Below are 17234 nucleotides of genomic sequence, written 5' to 3' on the forward strand. Positions count from 1 at the left end.
GGACCTTATTTAAAGCATCAAACAAAAAACTAATTCAATAAACCCATTGACTTCGAGACGAGGGAACTGGAAGTGCTAAAATGGAAACTCATTTCCAGGTTTTAGGTCTCATTACTGCAGCACTCCACTGTCTTATCTTTTCTTAAAGGGGTAGTCCAGAGATGTAGTATTGCACTTCCATAAAGTTAGGGGACTTGCGAGAGACACATTTAAAAATGAAATGGTCCAAATTGGTAGAGCAGAGGCCGAGATATGCTGACTTTTAGACCATAGTATGGGTCAAGCTTCAAAAATTCAGGATCCTACAATTCCCATGATGCAACTTGATAAAATCTTTCATTAGACCCCCCTTGGCTTTCTTGACAATCTCTCCAAAGATTGATACCTCCCTTATGTCTGTCTGCTAAATATGAAGCTACAGCCAAGAGACAGTTGGCATAAAGGCTAGAAACACAGGGAAACAGCTAGCCTGGCTCCGTCCAACAGTAACAAACCCTAAAGCTCACTAATATGTCTTGTTTATTTAATCTATGTAAAAACTCAAGTATAAAAATTACGTTATGGTTTTACAGGGGGTTATGTTTCCAGTCAGGTGCTAAACACTTTTTGTATTAAACAATAAAACCAAGTTTCTAATGTTAAATTCTGTCTAAAAACACGAGCAGTCATGCGAGAAATTTACCAGAATAAAACTGTTTCAAATCAGCAAAGTTATTATTTTAAATACAAACTATCTGATTAAAGAATATGTAAACAAGACTAGAAATCAGACTTGAAATTGTTTGTGTTACGGATACATTCTGGTCAGTACATAAAAAATGATTGTGGTTCGATACCAAGCCCAGTAAACGGACCAAAACATGCATTTTGTGGCACAATAAACTTAGCAAAATGTCAAAGAGTGGACTGTACGTGCGGTTTCATATTGAGGTCTGGCTGTTTACCAAACACCAGTGCCTACAGTACTATGAGAACAAAACAAAATGAGACGTCCCCCCACACACGAGGACAACAGAGAACATTTCATTCAAGAGATTAGAACTGCTGCAAAGAGACAAGGCAACCACCCACACATGCCAGCCAGCACACAGTTTTTATAACTTTACCTGTGAGGATATTCACACTCTACCCCTCGGACAGTAATTTGTTCTAAGGCTAAGTCTAACCTTAAAGGAAAAGTTCACCAGTTTTCATGGTGGGCACAAATAGAGATGTAACTGCATTTCTTCTGGGAAATTTGTTTTGTAGTCAGTAGCATAGTCAATAGACAATCTTGCATTGTAGATGAAGATATGATAGGATCCTTGGAGTAGTGAGTCTTTACTATCACAGACTGATGATAGACAGCGAATGAGAAGGCAAGCAGCTATTTACCTTTAACCTGAACTTCTTTCATATCATTTGCTTTAATGTCAAAGTTTGACATTTGCTCTTTCGCTCACTTGACAAGAGTTAGATGAGTGTCTGTACGGTAAATATGCAGCTACCACCAGTGCTGGTTATCTTATCTTAGCATAAAGACTGGGAACAGCTAGTGGCTTACTATCCTACTAAAAGTCAGGATGTCTCTGTCACTGCTGCTTCTATTTTCACCAATCGTTTTTTCATCTGTCACTCACAAGCCACCCAAATATTATGGAAGTGGATTATTAAATCACTGGGATCCTTTAAAGAATAACACCAGGCTTAATGCCCTCAGTCTACTTTTTATCTTTTCACTGCAATAATCTAGTCAAAGGAGTTTAAAAGTTTTATGAAATATGAAAAATCTCCCATAATTCAATCACTGATCTTTTGCTGAGCTGACATCCATCCATCCAACCACACTCCTGGAGAGGGGCTGGACTCTCGCTATTTAACTAATGTTTCCTTATATATAGCTTGGCACGGTCCAGTTGCTGGTAGGTAGATTTTGTTCCCTTCGGACAGGGTTGTTTCTGAGTCTTTATACGCTAAGTAAGGGATAATGTACAGCGAGCCGATCGTTGTTGTGAAATAAACCTCCGCATCGCGTAGGGTTCCGCATCGTCCTGTTGGCTAGCTGCACATTATTCTGCTTAATACACCGCTACTTACTTAAGAAATCAATAATTTGACACAAAAATGGTCCTCCGAGTTCAGAACTGTGTCCATAGCAACGGTCTGTTATACATAGCAACGGTCTGCTATAAAGAAATAACAAACTGTAGAACGCTGTGATTAACCAATCACAATCAAGTATTCAACAAAGCCGTGTAATAAGCTAAACTAACTTCTGTCTGTAGCTTCATATTTACCGTACATATACTGCACAAGAGTGGTATCAATCTTCTCATCTAACTCTCGGCAAGAAAGGAAAAAAGCATATTTCCCAAAATGTCAAACTACTCCTTTAAGCCCATTAAAATAGCCCTTTAAAAGGTGCAGTGTGTAGGATCTGGCGGCATCCAACGGTGAGGTTACAGATTGCAACCAACTGAGACTTTATTGAACTTCTCCCGTGTGCCGAGCGTGTCGGAGAACTACGGTGGCTATCGGGAATACGCCAATGGCTCTATCTAGAGACAGTGTTTGGTTTGTCCGTTCTGGGCTACTGTAGAAACATGGCGGCCAGCTCCATTAAGAGGATCTGCTCCATATGTAGATATAAATGTCTCATTCGAAAGTAACAAAGACACAATGATTTGTATTTTCAGGTGATTATACACTAAAGAAAACATACTAAATAATAACGTAATCCATTTCTGCCTATAGATAACCATGAAATGTTACACACCTTTCCTTTAAAAGAAGTAGAAAAGAAGAAAATCACCTAATTTTGGAGGATTTATTAAAACAAAATGTTCTCATAAAAAAGGGGACAACAAGAACTTACAGCGAGTTCAATATACGAACACCATGTCTTTTTCAAACCAGGCCTAAATGAAATGTAAAAAAATTTACACTGCACTGGTTAATTTGAATTAAAGAGAACCAAAATCCCAGCTGACACATCAAGCGAGTGAGAAGTTAAGTGTTTGATTCCGCGTTTGTTAAATCACAGTGGCATTAACATCCAACTGAGAGCGGAGAGCCCCGACACAGATTTGCACAAACTGTTTTGATTCCCACCTACACCAGTCTGTTGTGTTCTGATCAGATGAATCAGCCATAAGCAGACCGGGTGTAGCGCAGCCGGTCTGTGAAAAACAGGCACCAGTGGAGTAATTAGCGACAAACGCTGATAGAGACAATCGAGAGACAAGCAGCTACCACTGTGCGTGTCCTCAAGAAGCTAATTAAGCTGCATAAAAACAACTTTGACGGCTAAATTAAGCAATTAGGGCACACTTATGGCACTGAGAGATGGAGAGAGACAAAGAGAAAACACTTCACAGCAAACATGAGGCCTACTCACTGCTCATTTCATTATCCAGAGTTTCATTAAAAGGTATTCAGGTAAATATAGGACGCCTCCAGCCCGGTGAGGATCCTACCGTGTGGCGTATAATGAAGTCTCACTCACATGTGGAACTTAAAAGGTCACAGCTTCTGTTATTAACACCTCTCGCCTGTATGAAGAGCTCATCTTCCCTCTTTATTAGCTGAACAGAAAGGCCTATAGAGATAGTAAGGATGTACTTAGAGCCTGAACAATTCTGAACAAAGTCTATTTTAGGCCGATACTGATTTTCACATCACTTTGTTTTGACCTTGAATGATAGTTTCCTATTTTATCAAACTAATCTCTTTATGAGATGAACGTAGATGATGCCAAAAGGTCAGAAATATCCATAGATGATGGACTGTGGTCCATATTACAAACTGAAGCAGATGCAAGTTTACTTTCATTATATGCTGAAGGTAATCAGACACAGGAGATGCTACATTACAAATCTATTGAGTAAAAAAGTCTAATGTTCCACATGTCAAAACAATAGAGAATATAGATAGACATTTAGACATTTATGACTTTGGGCCCCCCAGTGGTAATATCACAAAATACACCGAGGTGACAATGCATGCTGCTATACCCTCTTTACAGGAGCTCTCCATTCAGCACCACAACAACACATAAAGACAAAAGACCAGCACTGCAGCAGCCTATTCGTTTTGACATTAGTTTTCCCTCACCTGCTGCTTGAATTATGTGTATTTTCCCTGAGTTGTCATGGCTCACAGCAGCTCCAGTGTGGTGCAATATGATTAAAGGAGCCAATTAAATACGTACGAAAGGGGCACTTTAACATTTTTACACAGTAAGATCAGTTTAATTGTCATGAGGAGCACGACTCTTCATGTCGACATTTCTTTTTTTAAATCAGCCTCTCATAAGCCCCATAACTTTATGGAAGTGCAATTTTTAAAATCACTGGAATGCCCCTCTAAAGAGTAAATTAATATCAAACTGAATATGTATATATATATATATATATATATATATATACGCCTCGCAGCGAAAGGAGAGGCCAGACACAAAGCCACCCGACGTTAAAGATCAAAGTAAGCGCGCTGCACATATTGACCGTCATCTTTTCTTGGAAAATGTCTGGTGTAATCGGTAATACCGGTGTTGTCAGAAGTTTATCAACCGGTGGGAAAATGTCCTCACTGTCACATCCCAAGTAACAACTATCCCTTTAAAAAGGCACAATGAGTAGGAATTTCCTAAAAAAACAATGTATAGACAAATATAATCCCTCTCAATCATGATTTATGACCCACTAGAAGTGTCTGGCGGTGTTTGTATCTGCAGAGAGACCCTGCCCTCGTTTTGCTGTGTTCAGGATATTTCTTGGCATGAACGTAGCGACCAGGTGCCAGATCTTAAGCATGCATCCTAGAGGAAGCTGAGAAAATGGTGGACACAGCGCTGAAGAAAAAACGCAAATATAGCGAGACGAAACACCAAGTGGACAAAGTTTGTTGAGCCGTTGGGAAGGGGCCAACTGAATGTTGTGTTTACAAACCGCAACTGAGAAACTACTCATCGTGTCTTTAAAAAGGCATTTACCATTTATTCTAATCTAATGCTAAGACTAGATTTGTTGCTGCCACTTTAAGAAAAAATTGGTGGGTATCACATTTTTGGAACAAATCTGTTGAGTTAAAGATAAGGGCCACATATTCTTAGCCTGCTGTCACCAGGTTCGAGGCGTTCATGTATGTGTGTCTGCAGCCTGAGACAGTACTGCTTGAGCACAGACTACTGGCTACAATGAGCAGACTCCTGAGATATAAATACATGTTCTGTAGTGATGTAGGTGTTGCAACCCACACAGTCCCTCTCTGTTTGCTATCTTTGCTTCCCTGCTATTTGTCATCTGCTCACATCACAGTACTATATGTCTCTGTCTCACACACAGATACAATGAGCTACCTGTCTGTGGAAGTGTGTGTGTGTGTGTGTGTAGCTGCTGCTATCAGCTTTATGCTTTTATAAATGCAGATGTTCATCCACCTCGACATGAACAACCATCTGTTGAAACAGCCACCTCATCACAAAAAAGTTTTCCCCGTCAACTCTTGGAAACTAAAATGAGTGCTCTGATTTGACCTCGTTTATAAAGAACAGAGATCTATAATTATCTGACGGAGGGTTGTGGAGGAGGAAGCGAGCAGGGAGGAAGGGACGGATTTCTCAACAGGCAAGAATGACAAGCAGAAAACTACAAAGAGGAGACCTCATTTCACTCCCAGTGTCCTGATGTGGCTTAAATGCGCAAAATGCCATGTCTTAACACACACACAGAGAGAGAGAGGTGCATCGGAGACTGTGTTGGAAAGAATCTGTCTAATAGGATCTATTTGTCCTGCTTCTCTTAAAACACTGCCAACACACAGTGGTTGGTCACACATTTAAGGATAAAGCCAGTGGAATTAAAAGATAATTATATGATTACAAATCCCTTATGAGCATCGCTGACGCCAGGGTGCCTGGTCGGTGTCCAGGAACTTGTCAGCCATATCTGATCCACTGAATAAACATGAACATACTGGATTAATGATGTAGGGGATTAAAAAAGAATGAAACAGACAATATGCTGAAGAAAAAAAAAAATCTGAAATATAAAAAGGAGTGTTACTTAGCATGCTAACATTTACATTTAGCAGCACAAAACACAACATACACCTGGCAATCCATCCAATAGCTGTCGACTTATTTCAATAAAAGTCAAATGTGTCAATCCCATGATGGCACTAAATGAAAAGTCAACCAAGGAACAACCAAAGTCAGTAGGATTCATCCTCTGGGATCATGACTGTACAAAATGGAATGGCAATCCATTCAGTAGTCAAGATCTATCAGTCTGGACCAGTGGGCTACCTCCAAGTCTGATTGTATATTAGTCTATGAGAAAATGAGCCTACTTCTCACCTCAGTAAACATTGTAAACATGAGTTCATGGTCTCAATTGCTCGTTTCAAGTCTTCTTCAATACAGCATGATGTTCATTTAGTAAATGATGGTCCCATTTAGAGTCAAATAGACCATAAGGCAGGGGATGCTTTAGGGCGTGGCTACCTTATGATTGAAAAGTTGCTACCACGGCGTAGAACTTTAACCCTTTTATAGAGTGTTTTCAGTTCATGAAAGTTAATTATACCATTTTTGGTCACCTAAAAATGTCTTATTCAGTGTTCGGTTGTACCTCCACCACCCTCTTGTGTCACTTCCGGTTGCATAAAACAAGATGGCGACGACCGAAATGCTGAACTTGAGGCTTCAAAACAGCAGTCCACAAACCAATGGGTGACGTCACGGTGACTACATCCACTTATATACAGATGATGGTCTATTATACTATAATGTGTTCAATAAAAAATGATAAATGTGAGCTTGATAAACCCCGTTTTATACTCAATATCATATCATTAACTGCTGTAAACTGTCAACTGCCGCAATAAATAATTTTTTTTCTACCTAAAAATGTTTTCCGCTGGTCAGGGGGTACATGGCTGAAAAAATATTTCAAAAGTGGGGTATATTAATGAAAAAAGTTTGAGAACCACTGGTCTGGACCGCAGTGAAGGACCAATCTGACCGCCACTGCCATCCCTAGAGCCGCTAGCGTTGCAAAAAAAGCAATCTGGTTTTACTTCTTCCTTCAGCCTGAACAAGTTGTCACATAAAGCAGCATCTAATTCTTCCAACAGAGACAACTTGTTCCATTCCACCTTATGAATGTACTGGCTTTAGCACGGTTTGTGCTCATCACCCCAGCTTTAATAAAAACAGTTTGCGAGGCACTTGTGAGCTATCTTGAGCAGCGTAGCAGCTCAGCAGTAGTTGCAAACAAGCTCCACTGACTCCCGCAGTTAAAATTAAACACCATCATTATAGGCACTATTGAAGAAGAAAGCCTTTGTGCACACAGCATGCGCTGTAGGGTCAAGAGCAGCTGATAAATGCAGATCATTCAGACTCACAATGATCATCCTCCAATCACTATTATTATTCTTATTATAAGGCACAACTATCACTGCAGTAATAAAGATGTTACTTAGCTAAAAAGGTAGACCTGCAACGAGTTACTGTTAGACATCATGTGGTACACAACAGCCAAACGTGCCTTCAGAGATTACAATCACATACTCAGTATAATACAAGCAGATGTAGTGTTTTTTTAAAAAGGAATATTTATGTAATCTCTAAAATCAACATTCAGCTCAAAAGCATGCACAATCACACACTCAAACACGTGGCAAGAGATTACATCCTAAAAGCAGAGCATCACTCAACCTAATGACTTCACTCACTTAAGAGGCACAATAGCAATATGCCTCTGTAGTGCTAACTGTGTCCACCCTAGTGTGGTCCCATCACATCAAACTACGTGAAAAACACTGTTGACGTCTACTTGAATTCATAAATTATAGATTTAAACCTGGAAAATCACCTTGAAGAAAGCTTTAAAAAACATCTAGGGAATAGAAAAACATCAGATATCAGCAGCAGCCCCATCGTCTTGCGCTGTATCAGATTGCATTAAATATTCACTCACCTCCCGCTTCACATACATAATTACACCGATGGCAAAAACACTGCAGGTGCAGAACCCAAAGAAGCTGCACAAATTCTCTCTCAAAAAAAAGAATCAACCTTAGAAAAGCATAAATTGAAAAAGAATGGAAAGCTGTACTCACCCCAGACAATTCATCGTTCTAGCTGTCACCCATAGCTCAGCAATAAACTAACCACTAAGTTGCATCGTTTAATAGTGACGAGCACAATGGCAGACCGCTTCGGTGCTGCCTTTTTGAGGGGGGGGATATAAAGATATGGTGGGACTTTGGTGCATGCGGGAGGCTGTCTTTACCAAGTGTCAGGGGAAAACGGTCACCACACGGAGAGAGCAGCCCGAGCGCTGAGTGGAATAATGAGAAGAAAATCCATCAGAGGAAAACACCAAAAAAAAAACTCAGAGAGAGGGAGAGAGAGAGAGAGGGAGAGTTGTGAGATGGGTGGGGGAGATGGAAAAACCACAAAGAGATGGCATTAATGTTATTATTGGTGCTTGTGAAAATAGGAGTGTCTTCATTGAACGGATTACAAATGAGGAGTTTGTCAGTGTTTGAATTATTCATGACCAAATTTAAGGTAGAAAAATCCATTTCAGGTCACGAAACTACCTCGCACTGACCTCGCACTGCTGGAAACCCTTCGTACGGTGTATTAATACCACTAGAAAGAGTTCAAAGCGGTGTAGTAGTGGAGGGAAGCCAGTGTAGTAGCGTAGTGATTGGCTCTACTTGTGGAAGGAGCGCAATCTGTGGACAAACTGTCTGGGGGATTTAGAGGAAAGGCAGTGCTGGTCATTTTTGGCACCACATACCTGAGTGTTTTTTTCACATTTAGTTAACTGGCGTTATCCCACACACACCTTCAAAAAAAAACCTGTTGGGTGTAGCTCCAGTCTTTTTTTTTTTTTTGAGCAGATACAGAGCAGCATGGCCACCGGTATTAAATTATGTTTTCCACGAAGCGAGCACTCAACTAAATCTGCTTGTGGCTCATCATCAGAGACACCTTCACGCTGTGAATTCTGCTTCACGTTGCCAATCCTCATTTACCGCTGAAAACTCTTAGCTTGGGCCCCTACCCCCCCCGTCAGTTTTCACTAACACTGATGACACTTGGAGAGGGGTCACTGTGGATTTACCCACCGGGTGGCAGATGGAGCCCACCTAAACCTAAAGCGGTAGCTCTGAAACGGCTGGCAGCGGTCGAGACCCCCCTCCCTCTAATCCATCCTGCAGAATGAGCAACAGGAAAAGCTTGTTTAGGAGCTCATTATGACTTAAATCCCTGCAGATTATTTGACTTTTCATTGGGACCTGAAAATGACATGTGGGTGTGTGTGTGGGGGGGGGGTACAATAACTGAACAACACAGGAAGCTTTGCAGAAGCACAAACTGTCCTTGGCTTTAATGGACAATTTGGCAGCACAGAATGACAGGAAACATGGGGAGAGACAGAGGGGTATTACATGCATGAAGGGTCCCCTCTGGCAATATTCAGACAAGGGATGTCTTGTTACATTATATGCGTCTCAGATTGCCCAGGATCATGCTTGTTATGGTCAACGATTGGCCACTTTGCTAAATTTCCACATGGTTTTAAAAGGGTGGATTAGAGAGGCCGGGCCAGAAACAAACAACGCAGCCATCTTTCAACTCTTTCCTCTACTTTCTACCAGCAGTTTATTCTATACCACGTCTGGCAATGGAAAACTGAATCGCCTGGCTCTTACCTGATGCTGGAGATGAGCTGTCGATGCTCGTCCGTGGTGAGGATGTCGGGCAGGACCGAGGCCAACCACTCGACTCTCTTCTCGGCCGCGTAGTGCTTCAGCACGGTGAAGAGTTTCTCTCTCACTTCGGGTTCGTCGCCTAGAATCTGGTCGACCTGACGAAGAAAGGACAGCGATGTTAGAGTCTGGGAGGAGTTTGAGAACACAAATCGGTGAAATCACAAAACGAGGTCACCTCATAGATTTACACAGTGCCACATTGTTGCCATAACAACACTTCATCTGCAGTTCAAAAGGGAATATAGCCTTACTCAGGGATGTATTACTTGAGTTTGTTGTCGTCTTTATATATTTGTATATAAATTGATTAATTGGTAATTTTGGTCTTAGTTGACTTAGTTAATTTTTTAATGCTTTTTTCATGCTAAATAACTTCTTTTCAAGAAACTTATGAGCACATCTCTGGTCGACACAAGATTTAAAGTGGTGCTTTTGTGTGATTCTTTGTGCAGTTTTACAGATCTGTTGATTAAATCAACTAATTGATTAGTCGACAAAATCGCATAAGAATTTCTTTGGTGGCGGCCAGCCCTAATATTTTCCTATCCATCCAAAAAGTCTAAACTTTGTGGGCCTCTGTTTGTTTTTTTCCTTGCATTGTAAACTATTTAAAGTCTTACACCTGTGCATTGTATGTATATCTGTACATAAATCTGTTGGACGTTGAAGGATTTAGCAGAGCTACTGTATGCCCAATTATAAGGAAACTCCTTTAATATTGCTAGAACTTTTGTTTTTGGGTTAAATATTTATTTTGGTCTTAAAGCCTCTGAAAACCTGGGTTCAGAAACAGAATATCTTGTTTTATGTATTTTTTTAATTTTATTTTTTTAATTAATTAATTAATATTTGTTTCTATTTTGTGCTGTCGCTGTGTTCCGTTCTGTTTTTTTCTTGCCTTTTACTTTTGTTTTGTTGTTTTTGTGTACATGATTTGTCGCTGAATATGTCATGCAGTATTGTGCCACCAAAATCACAATAAGTAGTAAAGAAGATTAAATATCCATCTCTAAATAACCAATAAATAAATGAGAGAAAAGCATTATTTGGTATTATTTGATAGTTTGATTGACAGTAGCATCTCACAGCAAACCCACAACACTTCAGCACATTCAAATACAGTACAGCTAAATTCTGATTGGTGCACTGATATCACCTTTTTCCAACTGAGCCCGCCCACTTCAAACAAGTAAGAAAAGCACAAAAAAAACACTTTGTGAAATAACCAAACTGCTCTAACTTTGGCAGAAAGGGTTGCGTTTATATAGGACTCCATTGCTCACAGTAAGGTGATTGAGAAAATCTGTATTCAAGACCTTTAAACTGGACCAGACTCAGCTGTGACTGTGTATTCAAACGTACCCTCTTGTTGAACTCCAGAGCTTTGTGTTTACGGTCCAGTCTCGCTCCCTCTCCTCCCAGCTGACTGTCCTCTATGCTGATGCTGCGCTTCTGCCTCGGTCCGAGACACAGCACCCCGAGACGGAGCGTCCTGCCCTGGGAGGCCTTGATCAGCGCCGCGGCCGTCTCGTGCTGCCTGACTGGGATGCCGTTGACCTCCATGACGTAATCCCCGGCTCTCAGACCGGCACGGCCGGCCGGGGAGCAAGGCGAGCAGTCCTCCACCAGCAGGGGGCAGTCTCCCACGATGGTGAACCCGAAACGACCGTCCGGACCTGGTACGATGTCCATCTGTAACTCAGGAAAAAAATAAATATGAATTTAAGAACATACCCCCAAAAGGCTCCGGATCAGTCTGGATGTACAGTTACTGCACTATGACATGTAACTCCACATATGCATTATTGTTGTGATGGAATTCAAAAGCTGTAAAGTAAGACCTGCTGTATGCGGGACACCACTCCGATGCTGGGAGGGATGTTCTTCTGAGTTTGGGCGATGGCGACGACAGCTTGGGGACCCATCGTCGACACATTGTGGCCCTCGATCTCCAAGACCTGGTCCCCAGCCTGCAGCCCCGCCAGGTGGGCGCTGCTGCCCTCCTCCACGGACAGGATGTAGCTGGGTCCACCGCCGCCCAGCTGGAAGCCGAACTCATCGGGCCAGCCCTGGTTGGACGACGGCATGCTGAGGACTTAAGGGACGAGAGGATAAAATAGCTGAGGTGGAAAATAGAAAAGATTTGAGGATAGGGAACAAGTAACGACTTTGGCGCTTCACTGCGGACAGAAATCTGTGATGTTATGAGACAGCACACTGAAGAAAAGCACACAGAGAGACAATCAAACTTAAGCACTCACCCACTGTGGCCAATATATTCAAGTCTACCGACATTGCAAAAACACCTCTGGATCAAATAATCCTTTAAAAGAGCTCCAATTCTCTACTTCTTCTTCTCCCTCCCGCTATGTCTCAAGTCGTACTGCAGAGTGCGGCTCTGTAACCCTCTACCCTGAACCGTGACACGCTCGGCGGTCCCTGACCTGGTTCACAAACGCCAAAGCAGCCAATCAAATGAAGGCATCGCAGAGATTGTGACCTTAATTAGCTTGAGAGACAAAAGTTCCTCCAGCATTTTTTTTTTTTTTCTACTCAGAGCACATGCAAGTCTACCCTGTTGAATGGTGATTATGCAACAGAGCACACCACTGGCTTCATTTCTAAGCAGGTAAGAGATACAAAGTGGCATCAAATAACAACCAAATATAGAGGCACTTGTAGGCCAAACTTTGGATTGAAATATTGAAATGAGAATGAACTAATCCACACTTGATAGCTCTCACAAAAAACATCTCTAATATGACAAATACAGAATTACAAAAATGGACATGGTGCTAAATATAATCAAGTTATTAACCCTCTGGCTCAGCTGCGAGCTGATGATGTGCACCACAGCCTCCAAAAGCCCACAGAGCAGCAGGATTCACACAAGTGGACGAAGCCGATAAAAGACTTACAGAAATCTTTAGATGGATACCGAGAGCCCCGCCGGAAAGAGTATCTGCCTTTTTTGTTTTGCAAAAACTTCTTCATCTTGAATGTCAAACAGCAGGCGGCCTGCTAGCAGCCTGATATCCAATCTGTCTCGCTCAAATGTAATGTTTTTAAAAAAAAAAAAAGGACCAAGCCAAGGTCAAACAGAAAGGGTGACAAACTCAAAACATTGCCCCATTCCTTCACCCTGAAACCACACCAGCAGTGTCCTCGTGAGCAAAGGTGTGAGTGTGCACGAGCAAGCGAGCGCTGTCTCTCTGCGAGTGTGTCCTGCGTCTCATCCCTGATTCATCCTAGGGCCGGCCCGCCTGCACAGTGTTAATCAGAAAACTGGGACGCATGCACCCGCGCACCTCGGTTCCTTAATAATTCTCTCTCCAAAAAGGGTATTGTGAGGCCTCATTTTTCTATAAATACACCAATGTGTCTTTTTCCTCCTCCTCCCCTCTTGGCTAGGTGGCTCTCCGAGGGACCGCTCCTGGCCCAGAATCACTCTGCGTCGATGCAATGAAGCCTGATGAGTAGCATTAATTGGAGCGTCTGCATGCCTGGAATTCGGCGTGTCCATGTGTGTGTGTGAGCACGCTGAAACTGTAGAGTCCATTGAGAAGGAGCAGGGGCAATTTAAGACTTTAGCCTGTAGGATTAGTAGGATTATGAGCTGGATGTTCAGAGCTCCACCACCCCCCTTGTCATTAATACTGAAGGAACACATGCTCCCCTCCCTAATTAATGCATACAGACTATAATGAGACACCACAGGTACTGTGCATACCATATGACATGTATTATCTGGAGATAGTGTGAAGATACAGTCTGTATCAGAGGCTGAGTTCAGGTCAAAGACTGACAGCACAAAACAGGTGCAACAGTATCATAGGGTTAAAGCCACTATGTGTACGTTTTTCAGGTAATAATAGCATCTTCCAGATTCTTTGTTTGTAGAAAAATGAGAAAACCCTGGTGAAAGTTGGTGTAGTCTATGCGTTGATTTCAGACCGTTTATTCTGTATCCCACGAGTTGGATTTAGGAGCTGGTAGCAGGCTAGCAGCGTGCATTGCTGAGTGTCTTTTTTAACCCAAAGTTTTTCAAACATTTTCAAATCCTTGTGGCTTTAAAAGGTACAGTGTGTAGAATTTGACTGCATCTAGTGGTGTAGTAACGCCGTTTGCCTCGCTCAGAGGCCATCCTAACCATAGTAACACTACTTTAGGACCAAAAATGGAGGTTAGACGGTGGCTGGCGGTACCGCAGTTTCACAAGCATGTCGGAGAACTACGGTGGCCTTCAGGTAACTCTCTAAACAGCTTCTTTCCCACAGCAATCAGACTGCTCAATTAGAATATGTGAACTGCACTAAAGAGACTGTTCCTTTAATAATATTTTTAATTTTTAAATTGTAACTATTTATTCTATTCTATTTTTAGCGTACTTTTAGCTTATTTATTAGTGCTCTTATTTATTAGTTATTACTTTATCGTTTTCACCATTGTTTTGCACTGAATTTCTGAGTGGTGGATGTAAGAAACACAATTTTGTTTTTATGTGGAGCATAAAAATGACAAATAAAGGAATCTTGAATCTTGAAACTCTCAGTTAACGTAAAAATATGAAAGGCTCTCTCTAGAGCCAGTGTTTAGTTTGTCCGTTCTGGGCTACTGTAGAAACATGGTGGAGCAACATGGCCGACTCCGCGAAGAGGACCCGCTCCCTATGTAGATATTGTGATGGAATTTTCCATCAGTTCCTCTCTTATTGGTAGAAAGGTCAGAGTGTTTGTCAGAGTGTCCCTCTGTTGACATTATTGGGTTGGAGTCCTGTCCAGAGGAGCCACCGTTATCTGTACAGCTGTGCCTGTAGTGGAGACCGTAGAGCCAGTCGCTAGGGCAACCAGGGTCAGAGATGCCAGAGGAACGGAGTAAGTCATAACATGATAAGGGGTAAGACACTGAGCACCAGGGAGGAAGGACAGAGTTGTGAGGCCTTCACGCAGAGAGTATCTATTGTGGAGACCTGTCAATTCTCCTTAATCAAGCTTCAATAAACCTTCTTTTGTAAGACATCATCAGCTCCGGACCTCTTCCTTCCAAAGATAACTTGTGTATCAATTATTCCATCACAGATATGAAGGGCTCATTGTAAGCTAACGAAAACACAACGATTCTTAGTCTCAGGTGATTATAAGCTAATGAGAACATAATTATGAATATCATATTCCATTTCTACTAATAGATCCCCCGAAATATTGCACACTGTTCCTTTAATATTGTAAATGAAAAATATTAAATGGAGCCAATAATTAGGAGTGGAAGCGTTAAAGCTCTAGAGCCCTCACAATATCCCCGTGGCAGTAAAATCATCATGTAATAGAAAAAGGAATGAGTGAAAATGAGATGTTTGTTTATTTTGAGGTGGTGGTGGAACAAGGTCATAATGTCCTAGTCAGGCAGAATTGCTTTAACCTTACTGATGAGGTTGCAGATTGCAACCAACTGAAACTTCTCCGGTGTGCCAAGCGTGTAGGAGAACTATGGTGGCTGACGCAAATGGCCTTCTCTAGAGCCAGTGTTTGGTTTGTCTGTTCTGGGCTGCTGTAGAAACATGGCGACCGGCTCGGTGAAGAGGACTTTCTACGTATGTGGATATAAAGAGCTCATTCTAAGGTAACGAAAACACAACGATCCTTAGTTTCAGGTGATTATACCCTAAAGAAAACAGACTTACTAATATTATATTCCATTTCTGCCAATAGATCTCCCTAAATGCTATGCATTGTTCCTTTAAAGCTGCAATAATCAATATTTTGAATCGTAATAACAATGGATCGAATGACTATGTGTAAAGGGGTGACTCATAGTGACGAACCCACTGAGAATTGCACCTGTTTAATTCATCTATATGGAGAATTTAGGGCCTTTCACTTTCACTACTATCTTTTAGTTCATTCTTTTGGTTTTACAACATTAGTGTTTTGGTTCACCCTCATTGTTCTCATAAACCCTTTTCCCGTCACTCAATACAGCTGTTTTCAACAACATCAAAAACATGATAAACCCACTGTGCCCTACCTGCTTGGCAACAAACGGCAAAGTTAGCAGCTAGCTGGTGAAGCTAGTGGAGCATTTAGCACCTTAAGACCCAGATATATTTCTCACGAGTTGGTGAAGACCAAAACAAAGCTAAAAAGAGTGAATACTGGACTTGTTTAAAGTCCCTACCCATCCATTGTACACCCATACAGCTGTTTTCACTTCTTCTGGCTTGCTCCGCCTCACGTGACAATGTCGGATGTTGTGTGTACAGATTGTATTTGATTGATATCTCACTGACACTAATGGTAGTTTACACTTGTTGGTGTGGGACAACTTCCACCTTTATCCCTCTTAATAGGTCAAGAAGTTTGGTAAATGTGATGCAACTCCAAGTACAACTAAACCCGACTCTAACTGCAAAAAGCTGAGAGGATTTAGATCCCACAAAGTTGTTTTAAAATTGACAATTAGTGCAGAATTAATAGAAAAAATACATAAAAGCTAAAATAACTAATTAAATGTAATTAGTTACTTCCCTTGAATATGAGATTATATTATATTATGTTATTGTTAGGGCACCTCCGACACACTTATTATATGATGTTAAGTCAGTAGCAGGTTTGTCAATAACAGCAGTTGCAGTCAGTAATTAATTTAAATGAGCATTCATTACAGCTGAAGAGAAAGTAGTGAGGAAGCTTGCAGGTTATTGGAGCGCAAACTGTCATTAGTGGCAAAGCACGCAATAAGGAACAGGCAGTCCGGTATACGACTGAATTATTCATCACAAATGTCTGTTTTCTCCAACTACGGTAGATACTGCTCACTCCAATCAAACTCTCCCCTTACACTACAGCCAAGACAGTTACTCATGTGTGACAAGACGACAGACAGAAAACTGACATTTCACAGGGAGTTGAGTCTGACAAAACTGGCTCAGCCTTTTCCCTCAGTTACTGAAACTGTAATGAATTCTTCCTCAGAGAAACCATTCTTACATTATTCTTTAGATGTGTTTTTATATAATCTATCTTTCTAACAAGCAAACCCGGCACATTTTTAGCCATAAATGGGATGAAAAGTATAAGAAACACTTCTCAACCTCAAACTGCAACTGCAAATACATTCAATGCATTGTAACCGACCACATATCTAACATAAGAAACATCTAAAATGATCAACACAGCACATCCAATGCATCCTGTACCTTTTTAAGCAGCATCCGTAGATGTCCATGCAGAGTTCCCGAGTAATGCTCCCCTCTCCAGCACTGCGAGGTGTAATATGAGTGTTGGGCCATGATGTCGGCAACCAGATCCAACAGGTGTCTTGTGATGCCTTGTTGCATTGTGTGGAGCCCTAGATGGCAGCAGCAGAGAGAAAACAATACTAAGTAACTGGAGCCAAAATGTTGAAAACGGTGAAGTCTTGATAAATGGTTTGATTTTAAGTCTGACTTGGAGGAAGTGTTA

General features: G+C 41.5%; 1 protein-coding gene across 9 annotated transcripts in view; it reads right to left on the minus strand.

The window, feature by feature from the left end:
• Positions 1-17234, minus strand: part of grid2ipb (glutamate receptor, ionotropic, delta 2 (Grid2) interacting protein, b) — a 50878-nt gene that overhangs the window by 31363 nt on the left and 2281 nt on the right. For 2 of the 9 annotated variants that reach the window (XM_074620803.1, XM_074620804.1), the window contains exons 1-4: positions 12693-12844; positions 11616-11869; positions 11137-11466; positions 9715-9869 (exon numbers count right to left, since the gene is read on the minus strand). In XM_074620803.1, the coding sequence (XP_074476904.1) occupies positions 9715-9869; positions 11137-11466; positions 11616-11869; positions 12693-12768 (815 nt within the window). In that variant the 5' untranslated portion in view covers positions 12769-12844. Of the gene's footprint in view, positions 1-8106; positions 8346-9714; positions 9870-11136; positions 11467-11615; positions 11870-12035; positions 12156-12692; positions 12845-16969; positions 17122-17234 lie in introns of those variants that run through there. The other 7 variants (XM_074620810.1, XM_074620802.1, XM_074620809.1 and 4 more) reach the window with 5 other exon arrangements.

This window comes from Sebastes fasciatus, chromosome 20, assembly GCF_043250625.1.
Source record: "Sebastes fasciatus isolate fSebFas1 chromosome 20, fSebFas1.pri, whole genome shotgun sequence".
NCBI classification, from domain to species: domain Eukaryota; kingdom Metazoa; phylum Chordata; class Actinopteri; order Perciformes; family Sebastidae; genus Sebastes; species Sebastes fasciatus.